The 26064-nt window shown below is 41.5% G+C and overlaps 1 protein-coding gene and 1 long non-coding RNA gene across 3 annotated transcripts; one reads left to right on the forward strand and one right to left on the reverse strand.

Moving 5' to 3' along the window:
- Window positions 1-8351: 8351 nt before the first annotated feature.
- Window positions 8352-15918, forward strand: lman2 (lectin, mannose-binding 2). 2 transcript variants are annotated; one of them, XM_042061369.1, is made up of 8 exons: window positions 8352-8572; window positions 9240-9358; window positions 9464-9581; window positions 10051-10130; window positions 11749-11910; window positions 12452-12566; window positions 12876-12995; window positions 14468-15918. In XM_042061369.1, the coding sequence occupies exons 1-8, from the start codon at window positions 8377-8379 to the stop codon at window positions 14626-14628; spliced, it is 1071 nt and encodes a 356-aa protein (XP_041917303.1). In that variant the 5' UTR covers window positions 8352-8376; the 3' UTR covers window positions 14629-15918. The 2 variants fall into 2 exon arrangements, with proteins under 2 accessions (XP_041917303.1, XP_041917302.1); XM_042061368.1 differs by lacking the exon at window positions 10051-10130 and adding an exon at window positions 9906-9988 and having other exon boundaries at window positions 8353-8572.
- A 5452-nt stretch (window positions 15919-21370) lies between these two features.
- On the reverse strand, window positions 21371-25451 carry LOC121681572. The gene is made up of 3 exons (XR_006022184.1): window positions 25371-25451; window positions 23075-23168; window positions 21371-21724 (listed from the first exon to the last, which is right to left on the reverse strand). It is a non-coding gene; the product is annotated as an uncharacterized LOC121681572 (long non-coding RNA).
- Window positions 25452-26064: the final 613 nt, after the last annotated feature.

Genomic DNA, 26064 nt, shown 5'->3' on the forward strand with positions numbered 1-26064 from the left:
ACATACACACACAAACACACGCGCGCACACACACACACACACACACACACACATATTCACACATACACACAAACACCTTCGGCCTGATCCAGAGGCGTTTCTGAAGGAGTAATTGGTGTGCGGCGTGATGAACATGTTTCCAATCATCCACTCTGGGTCTGGACTCTGGATGCCACCACTGAGCTCTATCCTCCCTGCTGGCTCGCCGCACCACTGGGATATCAGAGCACTCTCTCTCTTGCTCTCCCCCCCCCCCCCTCTCTCTCTCTTGGTCTCTCTCCTTTTCTCTCTCTTGCCCCCCCTCTCTCTCCTCTCTTGCTCTCTCTCTATCTATCTCTCTCTCTCTCTTTCTTGACCTGGAGCCTCTGGTTGCTGTTGTTACTCTTGACTGTGAAAACAACATCAAAGCTCATGAAACTTGTTTCACAAATATTATTTTATAAACATACCGAGAGCCATTTCCTTCATTTCGGAGGGTCAAGTGATTCCGCGCAGGCAGAAACGAGGGCAGACGTCTGGCTTCCCCCATTACTCTTGAATCAAATTGCCATTTTGATTGGGGATGCAAAGAAAGGTCAAACATGATTGGTGGCTTTCACATCAGCTGGTTACCATTCCGGTGGAATGTCCCAGTGAGGGAACTCTGTCCTCTGTCCCCTCTGTCCCCTCCGGAGGCTTAGCGGTGGTGTGTGCTTGATCTCTATCATTTCTCCTCCTCCTCTCTGCCCTTTATCTGTCACTTGCTTGGGATTAAATGAAGCAGCTACATCCTCTGACAAGGTACCTAACCTTTAGCGTGCACCACCACACAAATGCTGCTTCATAAGCATTACACTGGAGATTGACTTCTTTTTCTGGGTTGAGGTACACTGTGCAATTAGGACAGGACACAAGAATAGCAAAGGGTATTGAATGAGGACTAGTCCTGGGCAGTATTTCACAAACCTGTCACTTACCGTGATGAGCAATCTTTACTCAATGCCCAGTCATTATCCCTCATTCCCCTTCCCCTTGTTCTCATTGGTCCTGCCTAAATGGATTTGTTCTTCATTAGTGAGCATGAATCATGTCCAGAATGTTGAATATGAGTCAATATAAATGCGCTGTGATTTGTGTCCGCAGCTGGACCGTGGCATGTTTGGCTTGGAAGTGTCTCTGGTCTCGAGCAGTGGCCGGTCCTTGGCTCTCCGTCGGCGTCACAAATCACTGCTGTCACTTTTACATTTGTATTCGCTTTGCTTTCGCCAATATCTCCGAGTGTCATCCTGTCATATTGGCTTCATAAAATACTTTTATGTAGTTTTCCTTATTCCTCCTGCTACTCTTCTTCTCCTATATGTCATTTGTTTTCATATAAAGTGGCAAGACCGAGGGAACAGCTTCCACCTCATTTTCTCGTCTGCCAGAGATGGTTTGTGTTCGATGCTGTGATGTTATCAGGGTAGTTCTACAGTAAGAGCATACAGTCTACCTCCTGCAACAACTAAATAAACATGTATCGGTGCATGCCTGTACGTGCCTGTGTTTGTGTGAGTATGTGTGTGTGTGTGTGTGTGTGCATGTGTGTGTGTGTGCTTATGGGTTGGATAGGAGGGATCAGGCTCTAGCTTCAGCTGGGATGATGAATCCTACAGACAAGCAGGATGGATCCCAGGAGTCAGGTCACCAAAGGAGGCGCCCTACACATGGTGTTCACACACACACACACACACACACACACACACACACACGCACACACATGCACACACACGCACACATACACACAGAGACACAAAGGCATTCAAAGCAGGATGGCTAAAGAGAATGGATTTGGTGACAGTTTGAGAAACATGTTATTCATATGAATGGGAACACTGCTGTATGCTGCAGAACAAACACTGATATGGTAATGCTCACACACACATACATACACACACCTAATCTGTGCTGTCAACACACTATTAATATGTAATTCACCCAGCATTCTATCCAAGCGGTGACACGCACAAACACACACAAACTGAAATGGGAAAGCACACCCAGACACACACGAAGACTAAACATTGCCTCAAGCACATGCATGTATTTCTAGTGAATTAATTGTTTGTCTGCATAGCATGCAGTAAATGACAGACATTATTTCTTCAACAATTTTCCACAATAGTCCAAAGGCCATTTTGCGTGCCACCAGTCCAAAGTATAAGTGGGTTAAATTAAGCATCTACAGCCCCCTGCTGGTGAAGATGAACCTGACACACAGAGATTAATGAGCTGGTGCATTCTCAGAGGTTCCTGGCCATGATGGCTAAGCCAGACTGTTTGTTCAGACAGACCACTGAAATACATATAAAGACACATCCATAAAACATATTTTTAGGTCGAAGGATAAATTACCCGGAGAGTGATGAAAATATGGGTATCTGTTGCCTGCTAATTCACTCGAGGAGGGCCATCTGAAGTCCATATCTGCACAAATCATGTGTCCCTTTGGTCCAGCATCATCTGGTGGACCCTATGAGTCATGTGGCATCTGAATGGATGGCTGGAAAAAGACTGTAAGGACCTCTGATATTTTTATGATCTTAGATGAATATGAGCTTTTCTCCACCAGTATGTCTCCCTGAAAGTAATGGTGAGAAGTAAGTCTGTGAAAGCAGGTAGACCCATTGCCGACTTACTTGATGTCAGGGATATCAGAGAATATATGGATAATACAAATATATTTCATGGTTTTAGATCAGATTATGTATAGATTTGTAGAAATGTTTTTTGTGAAAATGTGTCAAATTATGACTGCTGCCCCAAGCTAGTCCTTAGTCTTCCAATTAAAGAAAGGGACAAGGAAAGGGTTTGAAGTTAGACTTTCTGCGATTTCTGAGATAAGTCCGAATTTCTGAGGGGGGAAAAAAGAAAGTGAGCAATAATTTCAGAAAGAGAAAATCAAAGTCAGAATTGTGTGTAAGAAAATGAGATTAACACACAGAGCCCACAAAGGGAATTTAATTTATTGAGGTGGTTATGTATATTTTTGGAGATTCTATTGCATTCCCTCACAATGTGTTTTGCGTTCCCTCGCAATAGGTTTTGTATTCCCTCGCAATAATTGTGTGTTCCCTTGCAATACTACAAAGCCTGTGAAGTGTCTGTTGGGAATTTACTTTTATCGAGGTGGGAATTTATTTTGTTGTGCTTCTATTATGTTCCCTCGTAATGTTTTTGCAATCCCCCGCAATAAGTTTTGCATTCCCTCGTAATGTTTTTGCGTTCCCTCCTAATGGTTTTGCATTCCCTCGCAAAATCAAAAGTAGGCCTTGTGAGGGAGCATAAAACTATTGCACACACAAAAATATTACAAGGGAATATAAAAGGAGCCCTAAAAAGACATTTCCACCTGTAAATTATTCCCACCATGACCCTTTGCAAGCTCCATACGTTAGACTAGGAAAGAAATCATTTGTTCTTCACATGGTAGGTTACAGTTGGTAGGCTAATCTTACTTATTTTTTTCTCAGAAAATCTGAAAATACACTACCAGTCAAAAGTTTTAGAACACCCCAATTTTCAGATTGAGTTTAAGTCTGGAGTGTGCTAGGCACTCTATGTTTGTTCTTTTTTCCTAAGGTAGTTCGAATAGCTTGGACTTTTTGTTTTGGGTCAATCTTGCTGTAGGATCTTATCTTGTCTTATCTTATCTTGCTGTAGGATGAACCCCTAGGCACATACCAGAGGGTACTGAGTGGTGCTGCAAAATGCTGTGGTAGACGTTTTGGTTCTGTATAAGCAAAGTCATTTTAAGCAAGTCCCTCCACTCTGCGGCCATATTGCAACGCTTTATGGGTACTCATTGGGCATCCTATTCGGCAGAAATGCGCGTGCGCAAGGCTTCATGACACCAATCTTGCTCCAGCGGCGAGTTCACAACACATGATTGGCACGATGTCTGCACAATACAGCACATAATTGGCTCAATGTAGTCACATCTCACCACATGATTGGCTCAATGTATTCACATGTTGACGTTTTGACGAGAAAGGGGTGGGATATGTGTAGACAACGGCCATATTGGCGTTACAAACTAACCCCATGCATTTCTATGGAGGATTTTTTGAGTGCTGTGTCTCCTCATTAGAAAGTCTCTGGTATAAGCAGGGTTGCCAACTTTGGATGTTTGGCTGGAGTGAGATTTTGTGAAGTCATAGTGCGTGTGCGTTACATTTTTCCCTAAACCTAATTAAAAAATGTCTGTTCCCTGACTCTTTTGCTATGTATAATCCCTGATTTAGGCCTATGTAAAAAAAACTAATAGCATGGAAAAGTTTCTTCAAAATGTACAATTAATTTATTGATTACACTTGAAAACAAGACCAGTGTTTTTACCTCGTGGCATGGAAGGATTATGAGCCACTGCGCCCCTGGGCACAGACATGAAAAGGGCCGCCCTGCCCACCTGAAAAAGGTAGTAGCTCAGCAATTCTAGGGGGGTCCGGGGGCATGCCCCCGTTGTAGAAAAAAATAAAAAATAACCCCTTAAATGATGACTTCTGGCGAGTTTTGTGGAAAGAAATGGACAGATTGAGACTTACAAATATGAATGTGTGTATGAGTGTACGTATGTATCATGGATGGAAATAAATTATTTTTTTCCACCTACCATTGTGGCTGGGGGATTCCAAAATCTACCAGCCACTCAACTTTTATGAGTATGAACATTTGATGAAAAATCATGACCAAAATGATCACGGTTATTGGTATTATTGCGATATGATTAAAATGTGCTGACTTTTTTTCTAAACCTATGCCATCAATGTTGGACAGAACTCATAATTCAAAGTTTCAAAGTCAAAGTCAAAGTCAAAGTCAAAGTTCAAAGTCAGCTTTATTGTCAATTTCTTCACATGTTCCAGACATACAAAGAGATCGAAATTACGTTTCTCACTATCCCACGGTGAAGACAAGACATATTTTACCAATTTAGGTCCACAGACAAACATAACATTCAAGTAAACAAAAAAGTAAGTAAATAAGTAAATAAGAGGGCACATATAATAATGAAAAAATAAGAGCAGCAAAATGTGGTTGAAATTGTGCATAGACAGTCAATAAAAATACTAGTGCAAATTCAGGCCAATAAAAGGCTTGGGTAGTTCTGTTTGATCTAAGTAAGAAGAAAGTGGCATAGTGGTGCAAGTTATGTAAGAGCAGCAGAAGTGTTGTGTTTTCAGGACAACAACACCAGTTGTAAAAGTGTACCAAGTGTGCAAGTGGAGTAGTGCAGGCGGCCATTTTGGGTCCAATGTCCAGGATGTTATGTAGCTGAGGGTGGAGGGGGGAGAGGAGGGAGAGATAATTGGCCTGCCCTTCATGCCCAGTAGCAACAAAACTAAAGGACAACAGAACAGCTAGTGTCATAAAAGTGGTGTGGCTCCTTTAAGACACAATCCACTGGTGTGAGTTCTGGAGCCATCCAACTTTATCTAACTCTATACTAGCCTATATCATCTAATTTTAATATTATATCTAGACTATATTTAACATTTATTTTTTCTATTTGGCCTGTTATGAAATCATGCATTGCCCAATTTAAGCACACTTAAATACATGCATGCTTAGCATTTTGTGAAAATAAAAATTATGGCTACATAGACAAACTCTTAGCCATGAGCTGTATATCCTCTGATTTTAATATTTACAGATATATAGGTATTTAAGCACAGCTCAGTTTTAAGACACTTAAAGCCCAAAGTTGGAGACCATATAGAAATTTGCTACCATTTCAAAACCGATTACTCTGGAACGGCTTAAACTACAGGGGATTGCATTAAACCTTTGTGTTCGGTAAGCTCTGCTGTTTTTTCTGGTTTACGGTTTGTCATGTAGTTGAACGAAAAGTTTGTGAGATAGGCTATTCCACCCTATATGAATTGAGATGAGCGCAGAGCTGTAGAGTAATAGCCTATGATTATTTCTTGAAAGTCAATTTTCTCGCGAACCGTTTATCACAGCAAATAGCGGCTATAGCACCGTATAAAAGTTATTTAATATGATATCTGTGTGATGATTAGGCTAGCCTACTTTGTGAGTAGTTCAACAGAGAAGAATGGGCGGCCACACTTTGCTTCTGTCTGCCTCATAGGTCTAAATAGCAACATGTTGGTGTCGCAGACTGGATTAATAGTCAGCGAATCAACAGAACACTGCGCTGAGACCTACCTGCTGTTGGTCTAGACATATATGTATGCCTTAAACTCGTCTCTTCTTATTTAGAAACAATGCTGTGGTCTAGTCTAGTCATCAACAAAAAATGAACGGATTGGAAAAAAAATAAGAATGGATTTGGCGTGACATTTCTTGCGAGTGCGTGAGAGCGTGAGATTGGTGCTGAAAGCGTGTCACGCCAGATGCGTCACGGTACCGATCCACTTGCACGACACTTCATTTTGTCGTGTCGCATTCCACTCTAGTCCTATGGGTGACGTCAAGCGACTTTAACGCGCCCGCAAAGCATTCCGGGAAGGCAGCGCTGCATTTGAAAATATGTCGCGCGTCAAAAAGCTGGGCGAAGCCCATCTTTATGCAAACCTGAACGTGGGGAGGCAGCGCGACATCTATGCGACACGACAAAATGAAGTGTCGTGCAAGCCGATCCACTTGCATGACACTTCATTTTATCGTGTCGCATAGATGTCGCGCTGCCTCCCCACGTTCAGTCGTGTGTGGGCGTTTTGTTTAAAATGTCAGTTACCAGCTTATACTCAGTTCGTTTTAACGTATCTTAAGTGTTTTTCCACAAATGGACCACAATTTTAGGCATGTACTTAACAGTATACAACACATTAATAGCCTAAACAAACTATGCAAGCCATTTGGAAATCTTGTTTTATTTAAACTACTCAATGCAATCTCAAATCCTTACCAGAAACACCAACAGTTTTTCTGCGCATTTTTCAACGACAACCAGGTGAAAGAAACACATTAGCCGTCTAGCTCCATAGACCCCCATTGTTTTTGCACTTATTTGTGATCGCCCCTAGCGGAACTGCAGCAGATTGCAGGGACAATGGAGTTAATAGGGAGTGATCCGGCTCTCACCTACCGGATCCAGCAAAACAACCCCAGACTATCAGGCTTCCTCCTCCATACTACGAGGAACAACAACACATTACATTTATATAGCGCTTTTCTCGATACTCAAAGTGCATCACATGGATGGGGGGACCTCACTAGTAACCACCACCAATGTGTAGCACCCACCTGGGTGATGCACGGCAGCCATTATGCGCCAGAACGCTCACCACAGACCAGCTTGAGGTGGAGAGTGAGGGAGTGAATGAGCCAATTACAGTGGAGGATGATTAGGGGGCCAGATTGAATGAGCCAGGTTGGGAATTTAGCCAGGACACCGGGGAACCCCCTACTCTTTGCGATAAGTGCCATGGGATCTTTAATGACCACAGTGAGTCAGGACCTCGGTTTAACGTCTCATCCGAAGGACGGCATCTCCTACAGTGCACTGTCCTCGTCACGGCACTGGGGCATTGGGATCGATCTTTTTTGGCCAGAGGGAAGAGTGCCACCTACTGGCCACCCACCAACACCACTTCCAGCAGCAACCTAGTTTTCCAAGGAGATCTCCCATCCAAGTACTAACCGGGCCCACACCTGCTTAGCTTCAGTAATTCAGCTAAGACAAGGTATCCATTGGTCTGGCTGCTGCTACATTGCTGGAACCATTCTTTCCCCCTGGTTTCCAAGTGCCGTTTGATAGGAAACTATACTGATACTTCTGAAATGTATAACTGTTCAGTTTTGGGTAACCTTACCCTTTTTTAATCTCTGTGATAGGCACCTTTGTACCATTTCAAGCTATTCATTGGACTTGAACTGTTTGAATTTCAATAAAAGAAAAGGGACACATTGGGGAGTTTGACCGGTAGTGTATGTTCCATGACATTTCTGATAAAGTTGTTAGAATAATTCCACACACATATTAAAACAAAGCTGAGATGAAAACAATCCTATACTGTCGTACATGTTACTTTCCTTTTCTTTACTTCGTTTAGTTTGCAAGACTTGGAAGCCACACATACGGGGAAAAACACTATTTAGCTATGTGCGCATTTTTGATTGGTTGTGGAGAATTCGACCGGTCCTAAAATCATTCCGTGTTGAAACTAATACTCAAGGGCAATGTGGTCATCTGCATTTTGTACTGGTTGGTTGTACATCATTTTAAAAGTAAATAGTACTTCAGTGTAACAGCTATTTAATCAATTTTCATATTAGGAAACATGTATGCTCTATGTTCAATGATTTGTGTTTATGATCGGAACTATTGAAAGAGTGTTTTTCACTTTCAATGAAGTCGGAAGAAGAACATTCAAGCACAACTTCTTAAATATGGCGGCGGGTAGAAGCGAAATAACGCCCATGTACATCTACAGTACAGGAATCAACAACAGAATGGGCTGTCGGTGTTTTTTGAGGGCAATCTGTCTGTTTTGGTTACTTCAGTTTGCAACAGTCCATTCCGATATTACAGACGGTAATGCTGAACACCTTAAACGGGAACATTCACTCGTGAAACCTTATCAGGGTAAGTATCAGCTAGCTTGTTGGCGAACCCATGAAACATACCTTTGCTAACGTTAGGCTTTTTGACAGCTAGCTAGCCCGTGACACCAGGTCACCTGATTAAAAGTAAAGCAAATGTCTAACTATTAGACTGATATGACTTCTGATGATTAAATACTGATATCCGTCTTTAATTTCAGTTATTAGATCTGATAATAGTAGCTAGCTAACGTCAGTAAACATGACCCTTAAGTTGATGAACAAGTTTAAAAGGAAGATCTATTAGAAGCCTATGTAATTTCTTGTTTTTGTTGATGAAGCGCAAGATGTTTCTCATTTCTGTAGTTACGTTTGTGTGGAGTCCATGTTGTACAGTTTGGCTGTCGTTGCCTTGCATCGTTGATTGCCATCATGGCAGTATCGTTGCCAAAGTCAATATTAGCAGAAAGTTAAGAGCCAGTGGTGTTTACCTTTTCTGTTAATAATAAAGTAGGAAGTAAGGAACGTGGTTTTATGTGATGAGCTTGTCTGAAAGAAATGTTGACTAAGTAATTGTAATATCTTGGTCCTTGGAAAACAGTAACAGTAGATGTCACGTCCCTCGCCTCACTGGTTACCTGAGTGCAGAGTCTGATACTGCTAAAGTAGATTCGGGGTGTCACATGAGTCTTTGTATTTGGGTTACACAGGAGTTGGGACGAACCCATCCAGTCAGTGGGATTTCTCTGGAAGCACCTTGGTGACTAGTCAGTATGTTCGCCTTACTCCTGACGAGCGTAGCAAGGAGGGTTCTATCTGGAACACCGTGGTAAGGTTATGTTTATCTTTGAATGTACTTGTACATTTCTCTGAAATGCCATATTTATTTAGGCCCACTGTACTGACATCAACAACTCACACGTTTTGTACATAGCCCTGCTTCCTGAAGGATTGGGAGATGCATGTGCAATTCAAAGTCCACGGGTCGGGAAAGAAGAATCTTCATGGGGATGGCATTGCTATATGGTATACCAAGGAGAGACTGCACCCTGGTAATCTTTGCTGTCACGTAATGTACATTAACCCTTAAAGGTGTAGGTTTTTGAACATTCTAAGTTCCGCAACAATTGAAGGTTCTAAAATTCTACGCTGAATTCAATGAACCCAGATATTCTTTAGAATGTTCATTTCTCAACATTCCGACGGTACTCCTTTAAGGGTTAAACACATTTTGTGATGTACAACTAGTGCTTTGTCTTTACTTGCATGCTTCACATTTTGTTTGGATGCTGAAGTCCACCATCATGCTGTTCAGGATTTGTCTTTCTTTTATGTTTTACTTATGTTTACTCCCTTCCCCTTAACTCTGAATTTAGGGCCCATCTTTGGAAATCAGGATCATTTTGTCGGCTTGGCTATTTTTGTGGATACCTTCCGCAATGACCTCCACGGCATGGATGTAAGTCTGTGCGTGTGTGTGTTTGTATGTGTGTGGACTCACTGAAGACTCTCTTTCTGCAGGGCCTGTGTATGGCAGCATAGCCAACTTCCATGGGTTGGCCATAGTTATAGATACCTACCCTAATGATGAGACCTCTAACGTGAGTCGATGAACAAATCCATGTTTTTGATCACTGGCACCATTTGTGATGTCTGTTGCATTCCTTTTGGGACACTTTTTTTATTATTATTTTCAGCATTTTGGTGTTGACATGTTTAGCTTCAGATCCATTTAGCTTATACTGTATTATTTGGCCTTTTTTTGTCTGCTTCACATTATAATAAACTTTGATAATCAGACTAAACATTGTGGAACCAATTCCACAATCCATTTTGATGGAACCCCCATTTACTGTACACCAAAGACTTAAATACAAACTTTGTGTTTCGATTGTGACCTCATTTATATTTCAGATTTACCAAAAGATACATTAGAAACTCAGTTTGTGATGTATTTGCATCACTGATGCTAAATTGGCAAACTGTTCCATATGGTTCTGCTTCTCCTTTGTCTAGCCTACATTGTTTGGTGGAGATCACTTTGAGTGGCTTGCTTACAGCCTGCTTCTGTGATGGGGCCATGTAGAATATGTGCATTGTGTATCGCCGTGCTGCCTTGTGTTTGTGTTTGTGTTGTTGCTGTGTTTTTTTTATTCCATTTGCTGAACTTACTAGTGGGAGTGGGAGCAGCTGGGATTGTGGGAGATGTTGGTTCCTGGCCAAATCACACTTTATGTTAATCACATCACTCAAGGTTGCAGTTATCTGTAGTCTGTTTCAGTCTGTTCCAACCTCTACTCTGCGTTTTATTTAACGTTCAGAAGTGACACAGAGTTCTGATTTGTAAAGGACCAGAACTGTACTTCCTGCACCAAGAGCCAAATCTGTATTTCAAATCATATTATGTCCAACTCTAATCCTCCTCGCTGGATGGTCTCAGAGTCTGAATATGCATCTAAAAAAATAAGAATATGTTGGAAAAGTCCATTACCCTGTCCAGACTGAGAGATCAAAGCATCAGGAAACCATTGTCGGTGTTTTGATTTAATTAGTTGATTAGAGCTCTTCTCAGGTGGACATTTCTGTATTTTAAATTCTTTATTATAATGTTTTAAGATACAGGATTTTTGTTTTCCGTGAGCTGTAAACCATAATCACAAATATTACAACCCCAAATGTGTTGCTGGCATCAAATTCAAAATGAACATATTTTTCATGAAATAGTCCAATTTGTCATTTTCAACATTTGATATGTTGTCTATGTCCTTTTTGAAGCTAAAAATGGATTTTTGAGATTTGTAGATTTCAGTCAGTTTTTATTTGCATTTTACACAATATCCCAACTTTTTCCGATTTGGGGTTGTTGAAGAGTAAAACGAAAAACGGCTTGAAATGTTTCACTTTATGTGAAATAAATCTAGATTATGTGAAAGTTTTACTTTTTGAAGTTTTATGGGGGGGAAATAACTTTTCCACGATGTTCAATTTTTTTTAGATGCACCTGTACATTGGTGAAATATAAGAGTTACTGTTTAGTTAGTATTGTTAAGAAAGCTTTTGTGTTTGTGAAAAAAAGTGGCAGGAATGGGAATATGGTGACCAGCACCTTTGATGTGAAGTTGGCCAGGCTTGAATCGATTGACTGGAGATCCTCTGTGATCTGGGCCACCCTGCTGGTCAGCCACTTCCTGCTCTGACTCCTCCTCTTTGTCCGCTCAGCGTTCGTTTCCCTTCATCTCCGCCATGGTGAGCAACGGCACGGTGGCCTACGACCACGGCAAAGATGGCCGCCCCACTGAGCTTGGAGGATGCGCCGCCGAAATCCGCAACAAGGACCACGACACGTACCTGGCCATCCGCTACTCCAAAGGACGGCTGACGGTAGGAGAACGCCACTGTGTTCATGTCAAGTCTGTGTGCACTCATGAAATATAATAATGGATTATTATCAGAGCAACAGTGATCCTGGTGATGCCCATGTTACTAATTCTTATGCACATTTGATACATTATAGGAAATACAGATAGACAGAAAAGCTAATGCTGCGTAAGGATATACTGGCCTTCACTAGAGCCCTGTTAAGGAATCTGAAAAGACCTTGCTTAAAGTCCTTTCTCATGGAAGCTTATCATATGTTCTCAATACAACAAAAACATTATGATTCAAATTTAGCCTTGGATGATATCCACAGAGGTTGAGGAAAATATAACTATATAAAATGGTCGCCTGAGGAGATGAAATTGGTGTTGAGTTTTGTTAAAGTCAGATGTAATGTGTATTTCTGATGGTGAGTGGCGTTGTGAATAATCTGAGCTGTGTGCAGCTGGTCTCTGATTGTGTTGATTAGAGCTGAGATTGAAGAGGAATATCTGAGTCCATTCTGGCACCGTTAAAGGGTTGTGTCCTGCTGTTGTCTTGACAGGTGATGGTGGATGTCGACGACAAGAACGAGTGGAAGGAGTGCATCGATATCGGAGGGGTGCGGCTGCCCACTGGCTACTACTTCGGGGCCTCCGCAGCCACGGGAGATCTGTCTGGTACGGACAGTAAAATATCCTCTTCCTCCGCAGGCCAAGAACACTGAGTCTGTCTACGTGGTCATTTTATATAACTTGATAGATGTGTGTTGGTTTGAGGAAATATTTAGTAAATCTCCAGACAGTACGGAGCATGTTTATAATGCTACATGTTGTCTCCACATGATTGGTTTGGTTGATTTACAACAAGCTGGATGTCAGAGAACGTTTGGAATGAATAGCCACTAAGTAAACGGCCTTTGGCTCTTGAGGCTGTGGTGAGATGTTCCTGTTCCCTCAGTAAATCTCTCAGCCTTCTCTCACTGGCAGATAATCACGACATCATCTCGATGAAGATGTATCAGCTGATGGTGGAGCACACCCAGGAAGAGGACAACCTGGACTGGACCAAGATCGAGCCCAGTGTCAGCCTACTCAAATCCCCTAAAGGTGATCATCTACAAACATACACATCCACCCCCCAGGAAGAGTCAAGTGTGAAAAAGCATCGAAATTATTGCTTGCATGACTTTTCATGAACATGCCCTCAGAGTAGTAGCGCTGTAGCTGCCTGGAAGCTCTAGCTGTTGGCTGCAGCAATTCGAGCTATGTCGAACCGATTATTTTAGTTTTATTTCGTACTGACAGTACTTGGCACCTTGAGAAACTAGATTTATGTGAAATATCGCCAGAATTCTTCTACAACGCACCCATTAAGCTAAATAACACTCCAAAGTCTTGAATTCTCTCTCTCTCTCTCTCTCTCTTCCATGTAGGTGCTCTCTCTCTCTCTGTCTTCCTTTTCATACTTGCATGGACTGTTGTTGACAGTAAACTGGCACATAATATATTGGTCTGAGGTTTGTTATAGTGCATAGGAGAAATCTGAGGTTTGTTATAGTGCATAGGAGATATCAGAGGTTTGTTACAGTGCATAGGAGATATCAGAGGTTTGTTATAGTGTATAGGAGATATGCCTTTTAAGCTAACTGTCAGTGACCTTAATGGTTTTAATGGAAAGCTACTGGCTTGTTCTGTGTAGAATGTTCAAAGTTAAATCTTCAAAGTTTGTTCATTTTGCATTAATTCCAGGATATTACATTTCAAAATGATTGTTAAAAGCTCCATTATAATGAAGAAATTAATAGTGATTTATCACAGCAAAATTATGTGATTATTTATTAAATGTTTCACAGCCCTACTTTGGTTAGATGTCATGAACCTGAAGGCTTGATAAAATAACAGCCCAATCTGTGTTATTTACTGTAGTACCTTGAAGCTGTTCGAGGTCGTCGTCAGCTATTTGCTATTCTGTTCATGTGTCTCTCTTCCTTGATTGCACCAGCTTCCTTGACTGACAACATCAGGTGTAGTTTCAAAGTATGAACCAGATCCATAGACAAAAATCACAATGGCAGTTAGAAAACATTAGAAAATGTTTTTAATGCTTAATTTTTCAATATTTAAGCAACACCAAAGAGTTTTTTGTACCTTAAAATAATGTTTCCAAAATCGTTTCAGTGGTTCATCAACTCGTAACAGGGTGAACGGCACTTCTGCATTCGCTTCGCGGCCCTCTATCGGCTATAACCTAACGCGGCCCTCTATCGGCTGATGTTGCAATACATCATACTTTCATAAAATCATGCAACTTTCTCTACCTTGTCTGTGGACATCCTTATTTGCAAAGCTGGTGCTGGATAAACAAATAGTGTGTGTGCGACAGAGGAAAAGTTCTTTGGTGTTGCTTTAATATTCTATAGTTTTCACATGTTTAAAGTCACTTTGGACAGAACTGTATGCCACATATTCAAAATTAACTTCAACTTCAAATCCCTTTGGGTGTTCAATCTTGCTAAACTGACTGATGTGTAAATTCTACTCCAAGTAATACTACCACTCTGGGACTCCCTCCTCCCCAGATAACGTTGACGACCCGACGGGGAATTTCCGCGGCACGCCACTAACAGGCTGGAAGGTGTTCCTGCTGCTCCTGTGTGCCCTGCTGGGCATCGTGGTGTGTGCTGTGGTGGGCGCTGTTGTCTTCCAGAAACGCCAGGAGAGGAACAAGCGCTTCTACTGAGGCACCACACACACACACACACACACACACACACAAAGACTTTGGTCCCCATCCCGGGACTGCAATGTGAATTTTTTAAGACTGCATCAAGAACACCACACATCCCTTCATCTTTGTTTGTAACCGTGAACTGGAGGGAAATGGCAAGGAGATACTAAGAATCTTCTAGAAGTTTTGCTGTAAAGGTTTGAGTGATCTTTTTCTCACTGAAAGGTAACCTTAAGACTGTGACGTGTTGATTGGTAGGTAAAGCTTTTCTTTCTGAAGTGAATCTGAACATATACGCAGACTAACCCTTGTTGTCTGTGATTTGAGTTGATTTCTTTTCTGTTTATTTGTTTGTTTGTTTTGCTTTGAGTTTGTCCTTCTGGCCCATGCATTCTCTTTCTGGCCTAGTTTACATATGAGCGAGATGTGATTGATTTTATGTTTTTTTACGCACTGCTAGATTCACACTCTTTCTCTATGATTTCGGTGGGATGCTTGGGACTGTCTGGGGTCTAGCTACTGTAATTGATTGCCTTATTTTCCTGGCTTTCTTTAGACATTTAAAAGAGAATTGGGGTGGTGTGTGTGGGGGTGTGTGTGGGTGAGTGTGGCAGGGGCAGGAGATGGCTGGTGGGAATCTTGGGTATAAGTTGCATCCATTACAGTCCACTCAAGATAAGTCTGCAAATGACGACTGTACATTTAAGTGAATGCTGTGCTGTTGAGAATCCCTTGCTTCTAAACAAACCCACAGTCTAGTCCTGTGTAAATGGCTTAATGACATGAAGGTGTGCACGCAGCATAATAATTGCAAAGGTCTGCTGTCCACGCTGATGGCTAGTAAACTGTCTGATGCGCTTATAGCATTGTATGGGACATACCTGAACCACACTTTGAGCTGGAAGTGGTTATCTGCCGTGGTATCATCAGAAATAAGTATTAGCCTTCTCTGTGTGTGGTATATCACCATGGCAACGGGTGCAGACCAGAGGGCGAAGGGGAGGAGTGACCTCCCAGGCTTTACTCTCGGCTGTTTCCAGGGCAACACCACTGGACATCCACTTAAATCAGTGTTGCGGGAGTCTCTGTGTGGCTCTCTTGAGTTTGTTTGGGCTTGCCGTGTTACTGATAAGTTGTTCATGATATTTCAGTCCAGCGCTATCCGACTGTCATCATAGAGAAAGACAGCATTATTCTGTCATCTTAGAGAAAGAATGTATTATTCTGAAGTTGAATGACCAGTGTTCTCCTGTCTGCAGGAATAAAAAAAAAAACAGACATTAAACATCCTGTAAAGTTTCAGAAACGTTTTTACTTTTTTATACACAGAATTCTAATGGGAATGTGCCACTGTACAAGTTGCCAACTTCATAAAAGTTAAAATTACCATTAAATCAATTGAAATATGCATGAAATATACAATGTAAACTGCCAGTCATTCTTTTTCCAAATGAAATGAAGATTTTAGTGATAAAAGTTTTAGTGAGACTTAGGTAACATGAAGCAAGGTATAAATCATTTACACTAAGAAATAATGATTATGACTATTATGACTATGCTCTGATATGTCTGATGTGTCTCTACAGCTCTCTGGTGGTTCACATAATGAAGTGCAGGACATCTGTCTTGAACAGCTGCAGGCTCGGGTTGGAACTAAAATTAAACATGTACGTTATGCAGTGTAATCACTATTTACTATTAATCATGTACATGTATGCAGTATAGTCACTATGTACTATTAAGGCACAACACGCTATTCAATATAGGCTTGGCCTTTGCATAGTTTGCATTTCATTTTGTGAGTTTATGTTTCATGACCCCTTTGTTGTCCAGAGAGAAATCAATGCTGATACATCTCCAATCTGCAACAGCAGCACTACGTTTTTTTCTGTTGACTATAACTCTATTCAAATTAAAAAACGCTTTATTGGTATGACAATTCGTGAAGAAAGTGTTGCCAAAGCATACAGTGTCCAGAACTCATCAAGACTAAATAACAGTCATAAAACAAAATCTGTGAAAAAAAAAAAAAAAAAAAAAAAAAAATATATATATATATATATATATATAAACATATTAGTTTATTATGAGAGAAAAAAAGGATAACACATGAAACAGACAAAAAAGAGAGACGGTGTAACAGACCTAATCCGCTAAAGACATAATAATAAACTCTACTCTCAGACGCTTGCGTTGCGTTAACTGCATGCCGGTGGGTTTTCCTGACATTCGGAGGTGTGTATTATGGTGTATACCTTAAAGCATAATCATAATTTTTAATTAGTCGGTGCCTTGCATTGCTGTCCGTTGGTGCAGTAAACGTTGAACATTTCTCAACTTTTTAATGGAAGTGACAGGAGCAACGCAACGTAACTCAACCACAATACACTTCGGCAACAGATGACCAAAGCCTATGTAGAGTGAACAAGATGCGTCTCCAGTACTGCATTCAGTGCAAGCGTGTGTGAGCACCATAAGGAAGTTCCATGGGTTTTATGAGAGATTGTCTTCAGAAGTGGAATATATATTCCATATACGTCAGACCCACTGGCGTATCATGCAGGCGACGTCTGTCCAGTCGGAGCTTGGAGTGTTCGGAGTGGTTCGCACGTGTGAAACACGCTGTGCTTTTCCACCCACAGTTAGACCAGAGTGTTCCTCTGTAGGTTCCAGACATGGTCGTTAAGACTACTGACCATGACACAGACTGGGCTCAGTCTTCAGTACTCTCTGCAATCCAGAGAGTGTTTCTGAAGAATTGCCAGTTTAGATTTTAAAATTCTTTGGCTGAGTGTCCTACATCCCTGGTGACTGACTCGATCTCGTCACCTGCGTGGTCTGGCGACCCTGAAATGACACCACAGAGCACGGCACACTGATCCTCCCTAAGCTACTGCAGACTAGAGGCTCCATGCCAGAGCTGCTCTCCCCTTTAACCCTCTCCTCAGGCCCTCCTGTCAATCATCAGTCTGGCTGTGCTACTCCGGGTTACTCTCGGAGGCTGTGAACACAAGAAGACGTGCTACTTTAAAAATACCGCCACCCAAAAGAAGCTTTGTTTGTTGGTGTCCCTTTTTGAATGTGCAATGTCACTGGGGAGTGAAAAATAGCTGCAATGACCAGTCTGTTGGGGAGATAGTTTTGTCCCTTCATGTGGCAGAAATCACCTCTGGACTGACACCCTGCACTTGAATGACTGGTCAACGCATAGCTGATGATCGATAAACTCATTTGTGGTGCTGTAAGGGCAGTGCATCGGTCAGAAGGTTGAGGGCGCTTTTAAAATACCAGACATAACTTATTAGTGTTAATACAAGCATTTGCTGGAGGAATTCATGGTGAGCTCTTAGACAGGTGTGGCAGGAGAAGCAGCTCTTGTGTAAGTGTCTGACTTCAAGCCTCTCCTTAAGTACCCCCAGGGGCAAGAAATGCCATACGAGATGCGGTGGGATGGGGCATAACTGCCTGTCCAGGGTCATCTCACACTTTGACAAGCGCCAGTCTGGGTAAACATGCCCTCGGCTGGGGCGCAAGTAAACAGCGGTCTTTCATTGCATGTTTACAACACAGGACATCTGTCAGTCTACACCTATAAATCCTACCTTCTTCATCTCTCTCTCTCTCTTGCTCTTTCTTGCCCTTCCTTTCTTTCCCCTCAGTCTTTCACTTTCTCTCTCTCATTCTCTCCTTCACACTCTCCGTATATATCTTGTCATTGTCTGCCCTGTAGCTTAGTGCTAAATATATTTGCCAATCTTAACACTTCTTCATATACTTTATCCCCCCCTCCCCCTGCCACCTTCTCTCCCTCCCTCGCTCTCTTCACCCTCTTCTCTCTCCCCCTGCCACCTTCTCTCCCTCCCTCGCTCTCTTCATACGCTCTCTCTCTTTCTCTCTTCACCCTCTCCCTCTCTCTCTCCCTTGCCCTGTTAGTGTCAAATTTCCCTGACTTATGAGTAATGGTTTATGAGAAGGCTGACTCCAGGGGGTGAGGGGTTCTCAGTGTTCACTTACAGCAAGCGAGTCACATTCACATTTCTTCTCCGGGGGTTTATTAAACTCCTGTGCTTCTGTCCATGTGTTCTCACGTGGGGCTGTTCTCATGTCACATACCTCTCCACTTGCTCTAAGGACGCTCACAAGTCGGCAGTTTTCTCAAACGGGAGACAAGGATTTCCAACTGGTTTTAATGACTTGGACGTAAAGGAATATTCAGTTCTATCAGGCATTGTTGAGGATCCTGCAAGCGGTCCAACAGTCACCTGAAGAGCTTGGTCTCTCTTCTCTTCTTTTCTTTTCTCTTCTCTTGTCTTTTTCTTCTTTTCACCTCTCTTCTCTCCATTGATCTCCTCTCCCTCTTATTCTTTCTAGATTTCTCCCTCTCTCTCCCTCTCTCTCCTTCCATCCTGATGGACTACCTGGCTCCTCCCTCCTCCTCGGGTGGCGGTAGTGGTGGTAATGGTGGTGGTGACTCCTCCTCCTCACGCTGCACGACTCACGCGCGTAACCAGGGTGGCCTTTCCTTCTGGGTGTCGGAGGGCTGGCGCCACCTGCGCCCCTTCCTGCCGTTTGTGCTCATCTCCTGCCTGGTGGTGGCGCTGGTCTACCTGCTGCAGAGCATCGTCTACGGCGGGCCCTTCACCGACCCCAACTTCTTCACCAAGTTTGAGAAGCGCTGGCCACGGCCGGCCCTTAACCATGCCGCCGGTCAGCACGAGCACACGTCATCTATCCTACCCACGGGGGAAGGGATCGGCGGCTTGATGTGAGGATGGACAGAACAAGTACACACACACACACACACACACACACACAGGACTTCACACAAAAACTGCTGCTGAGATGTGGAAGTCATCTGCACCGATGGACCTCTTTGACCACAGATAGACACACTGAAAGACACAAACGCTTCATCTATTTTCACAAGTTCCTGGATTTGAATCTACAGTTGGACTGCGTAACAACATACAGGATCTTAGTCAGACGCTTACACTGGGATGTGCAGTTATGCCCACTCTGGGCCTGTTATTTCTGTCTTCAGATGAATCTAACATGCTTGCTCTCAGTTGTGAGTTAGTTATAATGTTAAATATGTTATGTTGAAATTAATATGATCAAGTCACTCAAAATTCCTAAAGGCTTATTTGTTAGTTATCAAGTTTTTGATGAAAGGAAACATGTCTCATCCAAATGAGTTTGTCTTTCATGAAGTTGACATGCCGTGTCTGTTCAGTAGAGCTAGAGAATTTTTTTGCAAAGCATGGCTTAACCTCATTACAAAAATATTACTGTAATTGTTGTGCATATTTTCATAATAAAATGAACTGGTTTTAGTATTACACTGATTATATTTTCATGCTTGTTAATAGAAAGGACTTTGCCTGAAACAGATGATATGATACAGGATGCAGTAGCATTAACTGTCAGGCCTCAGTGAACTGAAAGTAAAAAAACCAGATCATTCCATCGCAGTTTATTTTACAGCCCAAGTTCGGGCAACCTGCAAGAGTCATTCCATGTCAATATGTCAATAGTTCTATCCACCCTGCTTTGTCATTCTGGCCAGATCAACTAGTTCAACTTTAATCTATGTTTATATTTAAAATGTATATCTTGAAAGTATCTAGACTCAACTTCTTACACATATTGTATTCAATACAGTGGGCCAGTAGACAATGGAGAAACCGGTAAAGTGTAAGTATCATTTTTCTTTAAATATGTATTCTACATAATAACCTCTTATGCGTCGCTGCTGGCATACCCCCGGGTGCTGTTTTCCCCTAGGCCCCCAGGTATGTCTTTCAGGAAATTAAAATCTAGCTTTATACTGGTTTTTCTATTTGCACCAACATCAAATCGACATAGAATTATTGATGGAAAAGGTAGTATTGTTATGATTAGTAATAATCATGCTGTGTGTCACTTATGATTACAGTGGTGTACATGTATGATTAAGGACTTCTATATTCTTTGGTTATGGTCTGGCAGGTGCTTTTCTGCAAAGCAAATTATTTAGCTCACTATGCTTGAATTTCTGCTGGTGATCCACCAGGGGGCGCCATTGTACCAGAGCCAGCTTCAGGGTGTCCTGCACTGAAACACAGTTCATGGGCTCCAAAAGCAAAGTGAGCAGGAAAATAAGAATAGTAAACAAAGCAGTGACAGAAGTTTTCACAGAAGCTGCTGTGAGGCAATGTGTCCTTTAATTCCCATGGTCCAATGTAAAACCATTTGGATCCTTTTCCAATCTTGGAAACATCCCAAATGCATGTTCTGTCAGTTCTTTCAGTCATGCCAGACCTCTGCGGAACCGAACAGGAATATTCTCTGCTCTGTGTGCCTTATGATGCAGGTGTGTGGGCCCTGCCGAGGCCTGGGGAGACACCAAGTCCATCAGCTCTTCTCACTGAACATGATGCAGCAGCTCGTTCGTCTCCCAGGAGGTGGAGCATGAACATACTGTGCAAGTAGTCCTTAGCAGACTAGTGGTCTGTGAAACCTCTAATACTCATGGGCATGGAGTTTGTGTGTAACCTAGTGTCATGATACAGATATGTTTCAGTCACTTTAACAAAGCCTAGGTTGATCTTGATCAAGTCTAGTTAAAAGGAGATAAAAACTATTTTTTATCTGGAATTCATATTTATCTGCATGTTCTGTATTCCATTGCATGAGGTCAAACAAGGATAATGTTAACAAATGTCATTGTGAAAATATAGAAAGTATTAAAGAGTATTATATAAATAAAAAAACACGCAGTATATCAGGTTTTATTCTGTTTAGACTTTACATCTGTGACATGTATTCAAAACATGCATTTCCATTGAGACCTACATTGAGTTTAGTTATCAAGTAAAATAATGAGATTTAGAAACAGCCAATGTCAGAGTAGATATGATAAATATGTAATGGTACACTGAACAGTCAACAGACAGTGCCCATTTAGTGAAAGCCCCATCAGACCCCATCCCTGAAATATTTAAAGGGCCACAGGAAACCCCCAAAATTCCCATGTCAGGGCAGCCAGCTTCATCTTGTCTCTCCTATAGGCAGCTACTGGGAGAAGAGTCTCACAACCGTCCTTTCCTCCCGCTGTCATCTGTGACGGCTTAAAATAATAAGCACACGGTAAACACTCAGAGCTCTGTGTGTGTGTGTGTTTGTGGTGTGTATGTGGAGATGGTAATGCATTCGCTGAGGCAGGAGATGGGCAGTAGGCCTATATCTGATACTGATAATAGTATTTTGTAACTTGTAGTTTATTGGGTTGAAGAAAATGGCTCTGTATCTTATATCAATATTATATATTAATTGGTTTGTATTTTTGTATTTAAAAAAAAAATACTGCAAAACACTCCTTATGAGAGTCTATGTGATGATGTCATAAATACGCATGACCATGGATGGACCCTTTAATTGGTGCTGACTTATGCCAAGCAGACACTATTTTGACCTGATTTCAGGCCAGAACGAGGCATGTAACGAAGCATTACACACTATTTTACACAAACATCATAGAAATATAGCAAGATTAGCAGATTCACAGGTTAACGGAGACAGAGAGGTTGGACATGATAATAGGTAATTAGGCAACAATGGTTTACGCTAATCGACCACCAACAACGACACTGATAAAGGCAACCAGTCCTATCGCCTCTATGCCAATTCTTATCAGAAAAAATGACAGATCACTGAACCAAAATGACATTAATAGATGGGAAGGTATTGGGTGACTTTAAATTCCCCTCCTTGTGGCATACCTTCCTGCATTCCATAGTGTGCAGGAGTTCACCTTGTCTAAATAACAATTCCATTTCCTTATTAGCTGCATACTTGAGGTTAAGGATGGCACATCAAGTTGATCAACTGACATACTGGAACCGACATACTGGAACTTTAAGATACATAGCCTTATGATTCTCTTGTTCAGTTCTGCACTGGACTTGGATTAGGAACCTTGGGCACAGATATTTTAAAAAATACACATATGATTTTATGTTTATGTTGTCTATGAGTATGTGTGAACAATGACGATGATTTACATCAAATATATCTGTATTAGTGGTTAGTTCCTGCCTTCAATCCCTTTTCACTTAACAAAATACATATTTTTTTAAATGGCGGACATGGCCCCATGCAGGGGCCAAATCCAACCCAAGAACCAGATCGACCCCATATTGCATTTCTCAGCTCTCTTAATTCAGTATACTATATTCCCACTAATACTATTTTCTAGACATTTCAGATTTCTCCACACTTTTTCTTGTACCCTACTTTATTACTCTGTTTTTATTAACTTTGTGAAACTGCCAGTGAGTGCCAAAAATCATAGTGATAGTGGGACAGGATTCCTTTCTATAATCCCTTGTCAGTAGTAATGTTGGCTATATGTTTCACATTCTTATTTGTCAATACCATAGTCTATGCACAATACAGTTATGTTAGCATCAAGTCTTACCTTAGAAAATTTGTGGAATCGTAGTGGAACAAACTCCATGCTGTTACTTCGTTTAAGATTGGAAATCTCCCAAATAAATGCTTCAAAGGGGTACCTTTGTAAAAAATGACAGTATTATAAAGCTATACAGTAGGACTAGCCCACAAAGCTGCAACAGTTAACAGAGAGATCTGGGACATTTGTAAGCTACACCCTCTACAATTACATATTACAGTGGACTAATGTTGTTTCAGGCTGTTCTCTCATGCCTGCCTTAACTAGGCCTACAGCTTTTCATACATCTTTTTGCACCTGAATACCTAGGCCAAGGCGTCTGGAAACACTAGAGAACTGGCAAACATTATCATAACAGAATTTATTTCACGGCTATATAGGCTACGATTAAAGTTCCCAGCCTATGGTTCACCACAACTTGCAATGCGCTATCACTACCACAGTTTGTATCTTGTAACATAATCTGAAACTAAAATCAATGTTAGTTGTTTAGTTATGTTTAAAGACAAAAAGACAGACATAATGCATCAAAAACATAACCTTGTCATAGGTAGACTACAAATTTGTTGTTGCATGACAAAGTCCTGGACGTTCTATGGTCAATAAGGCGGTTGACATGATAGATCCACCGGTTGGTACAGTAGGAGGGGAGGTTTTTGCCATCATTCCCACGTCCTAATACGTTGCCGTAATTGTATAGCATAGCATATCCTAAATCTACTTACCTTCACTGCGGGCATACAATGTGTCACTCATTCATGTTATATTAATAAACCTGACACGATTTGACGGAATGCGGCAGAGTGCAAGTAAAATGCACCGGGTTCAACGTTAAGCAGAGTGTGAGTAGTCAAATGGTGTCTCTACAAACATATACCAGCAACATGATCGATAGGATTATAGAATTGGATGTTCAGTCAAGATACCAGAATCCTCCTTATTCACATGACGGCTATTGTGCAAACCAAAACGAGGCTACAGGGTAGCCTTCTATATCCCTAATGCACTTTCGCCACCCTGTAGCCGCGTTTTGGTTAACAATGGCTGCCGCGTGAACAATGCGAATTGTGGTGCGATCACAGTAATGCAATAGCTTGAGTGTGACGCCAGGAAAATTATACTGTGTGAACCATGAACCAGTCATCAGTTCTTACGGAGCCCCTAAGAGGACATAAGCAAAATAAAATCTAAAGTTTAGTTTCATGTGCGCACGCAAAACTTTCATGTGCGCACATGAAAGTTTCATGTGAAAAGGTTTTGCGTGCGCACGCAAAACTTTCATGTGGTCACATGAAACGTTCATGTGCGCACATGAAAGTTTCGCGTGAGCACATGAAAGTTTCGCGTGCGCACATGAAACTACACTTTAGATTTTTTTTTGCTCATGTCCCCTTAGGAGCTCCGTACATTCTTGAGAATCCTGAACTAGTAAAACGTGTTCTGCAAGTAGCCTACTCTGAGTCAACGCCCTTCACCTTTATGGTGAGTAGGCTACATAAGGCAGAAACATGGTGTCACACTCAAGTCAAGTAAACACTGAATCGACTTAAACCAAGTTTTGAAAATGGGGCATTCAACAACAGGGGCATCTAGCAGATGGCTAGTAATACATTTTTTGGAAAATAGATGAAATGTAAGGTTATTATGAGATCGCACTCTAAGCTTCGACAGTCAGTGAGATCTGGGACATTTGTAGATTACATCTTCTGCAACTGTCACATAGCCTAAACATTGTGAACTAACTTCTATCACGCTCTGATCTCTCATGCCTGCCTTAACTACTGATGCACAGTGAAGGAGAAAGTGAATAAAGCTGTATGGCCAAATAAAGAAGCTTAAATAACAGTAGGACTATGTTTACAAACCATCCAATATGTCAGGCTATATTCACATATGGGACAAGTAATCAAAGTATGTATGGAATGACTACAAAAGACAATTTTGGTTAACAAACTAAATAAAGGAAAAACATTTCAATGCTTTCAATCAAAACATTGTTGTTGAAACTTCATTAAATGAACATTCGCTAGCCGATTGGTGTCATTATTATAAGCTATTGCATTCCTATGAGCCTACTTCAGATCATCTCCAAATAGCCTGTGATTATAGCCTCTATCCACATTTAGCCAAGTTAGGAGTACGACAGGCAGCAAAACGCTGCATTGACGAAATAGGACCAAAAAGTTTTTAGGTGGCTCACACACACACACACACACACACACACACACACACATACACAAATATACACACATACATAATCATAGATATTAAAAGCATATGAAATTGTGCCATTAATATCTACCTCATTCTGTGACAAAAGTGCCTGCAAGATACTGTGAGAAGGAGCACTGAAAGGTCTTTTTATAGCCTAGCTATTACAGGGAATTTCCCTGCCTTTTTTACTTCCTTGTACTTTTTTTTCAAGCCATCTGATGTGACACCTAATCCCTCCCCCATTAGGCCTACTTTGCAAGGCTGTGTTGAAGCATACTATTCTAGTACAATTCATATAAATAAAGTTGGTGAATTAAAGGTGCAGTCAGTGATTTTAATGTGATTTTTTTTAATGAAATTTCCCTCACGGGATCAAAAGAGTGTATATATACTTATATACTGATTTCAAGGCATAAATTCTGGGGGCCTCAAAGAGGGCCGTAGCCGTGATTCCCACAATTCTTAGTGATTTTACGACACAATTCCGAACACTAAAAGAAATGGTATACTCCTCCGTCACATTTGCATTGTTCGCGAATAGGTGATAATGAGTGCACCTGGGAGAGGTAGCCTAGGCTACATTCCATTATTATTATTATTATTATTATTATTAGGATAACACATTATCTGGGATAGGCGAGAAGGCCTAATCATTCAGAGTAAACATGGTCTAGTGTTATCCAATTGCGTGCAGTGAGATTTTTAAAAGCATGATTGTTGCCGCCCCCCGAGTTGGGCCATTACATTTTTCGTGGCCAGACCTTAATCTTTATAGATTTTCC

The sequence above is a fragment of the Alosa sapidissima genome, chromosome 14, assembly GCF_018492685.1.
Source record: "Alosa sapidissima isolate fAloSap1 chromosome 14, fAloSap1.pri, whole genome shotgun sequence".
Taxonomy (NCBI): Eukaryota; Metazoa; Chordata; class Actinopteri; order Clupeiformes; family Clupeidae; genus Alosa; species Alosa sapidissima.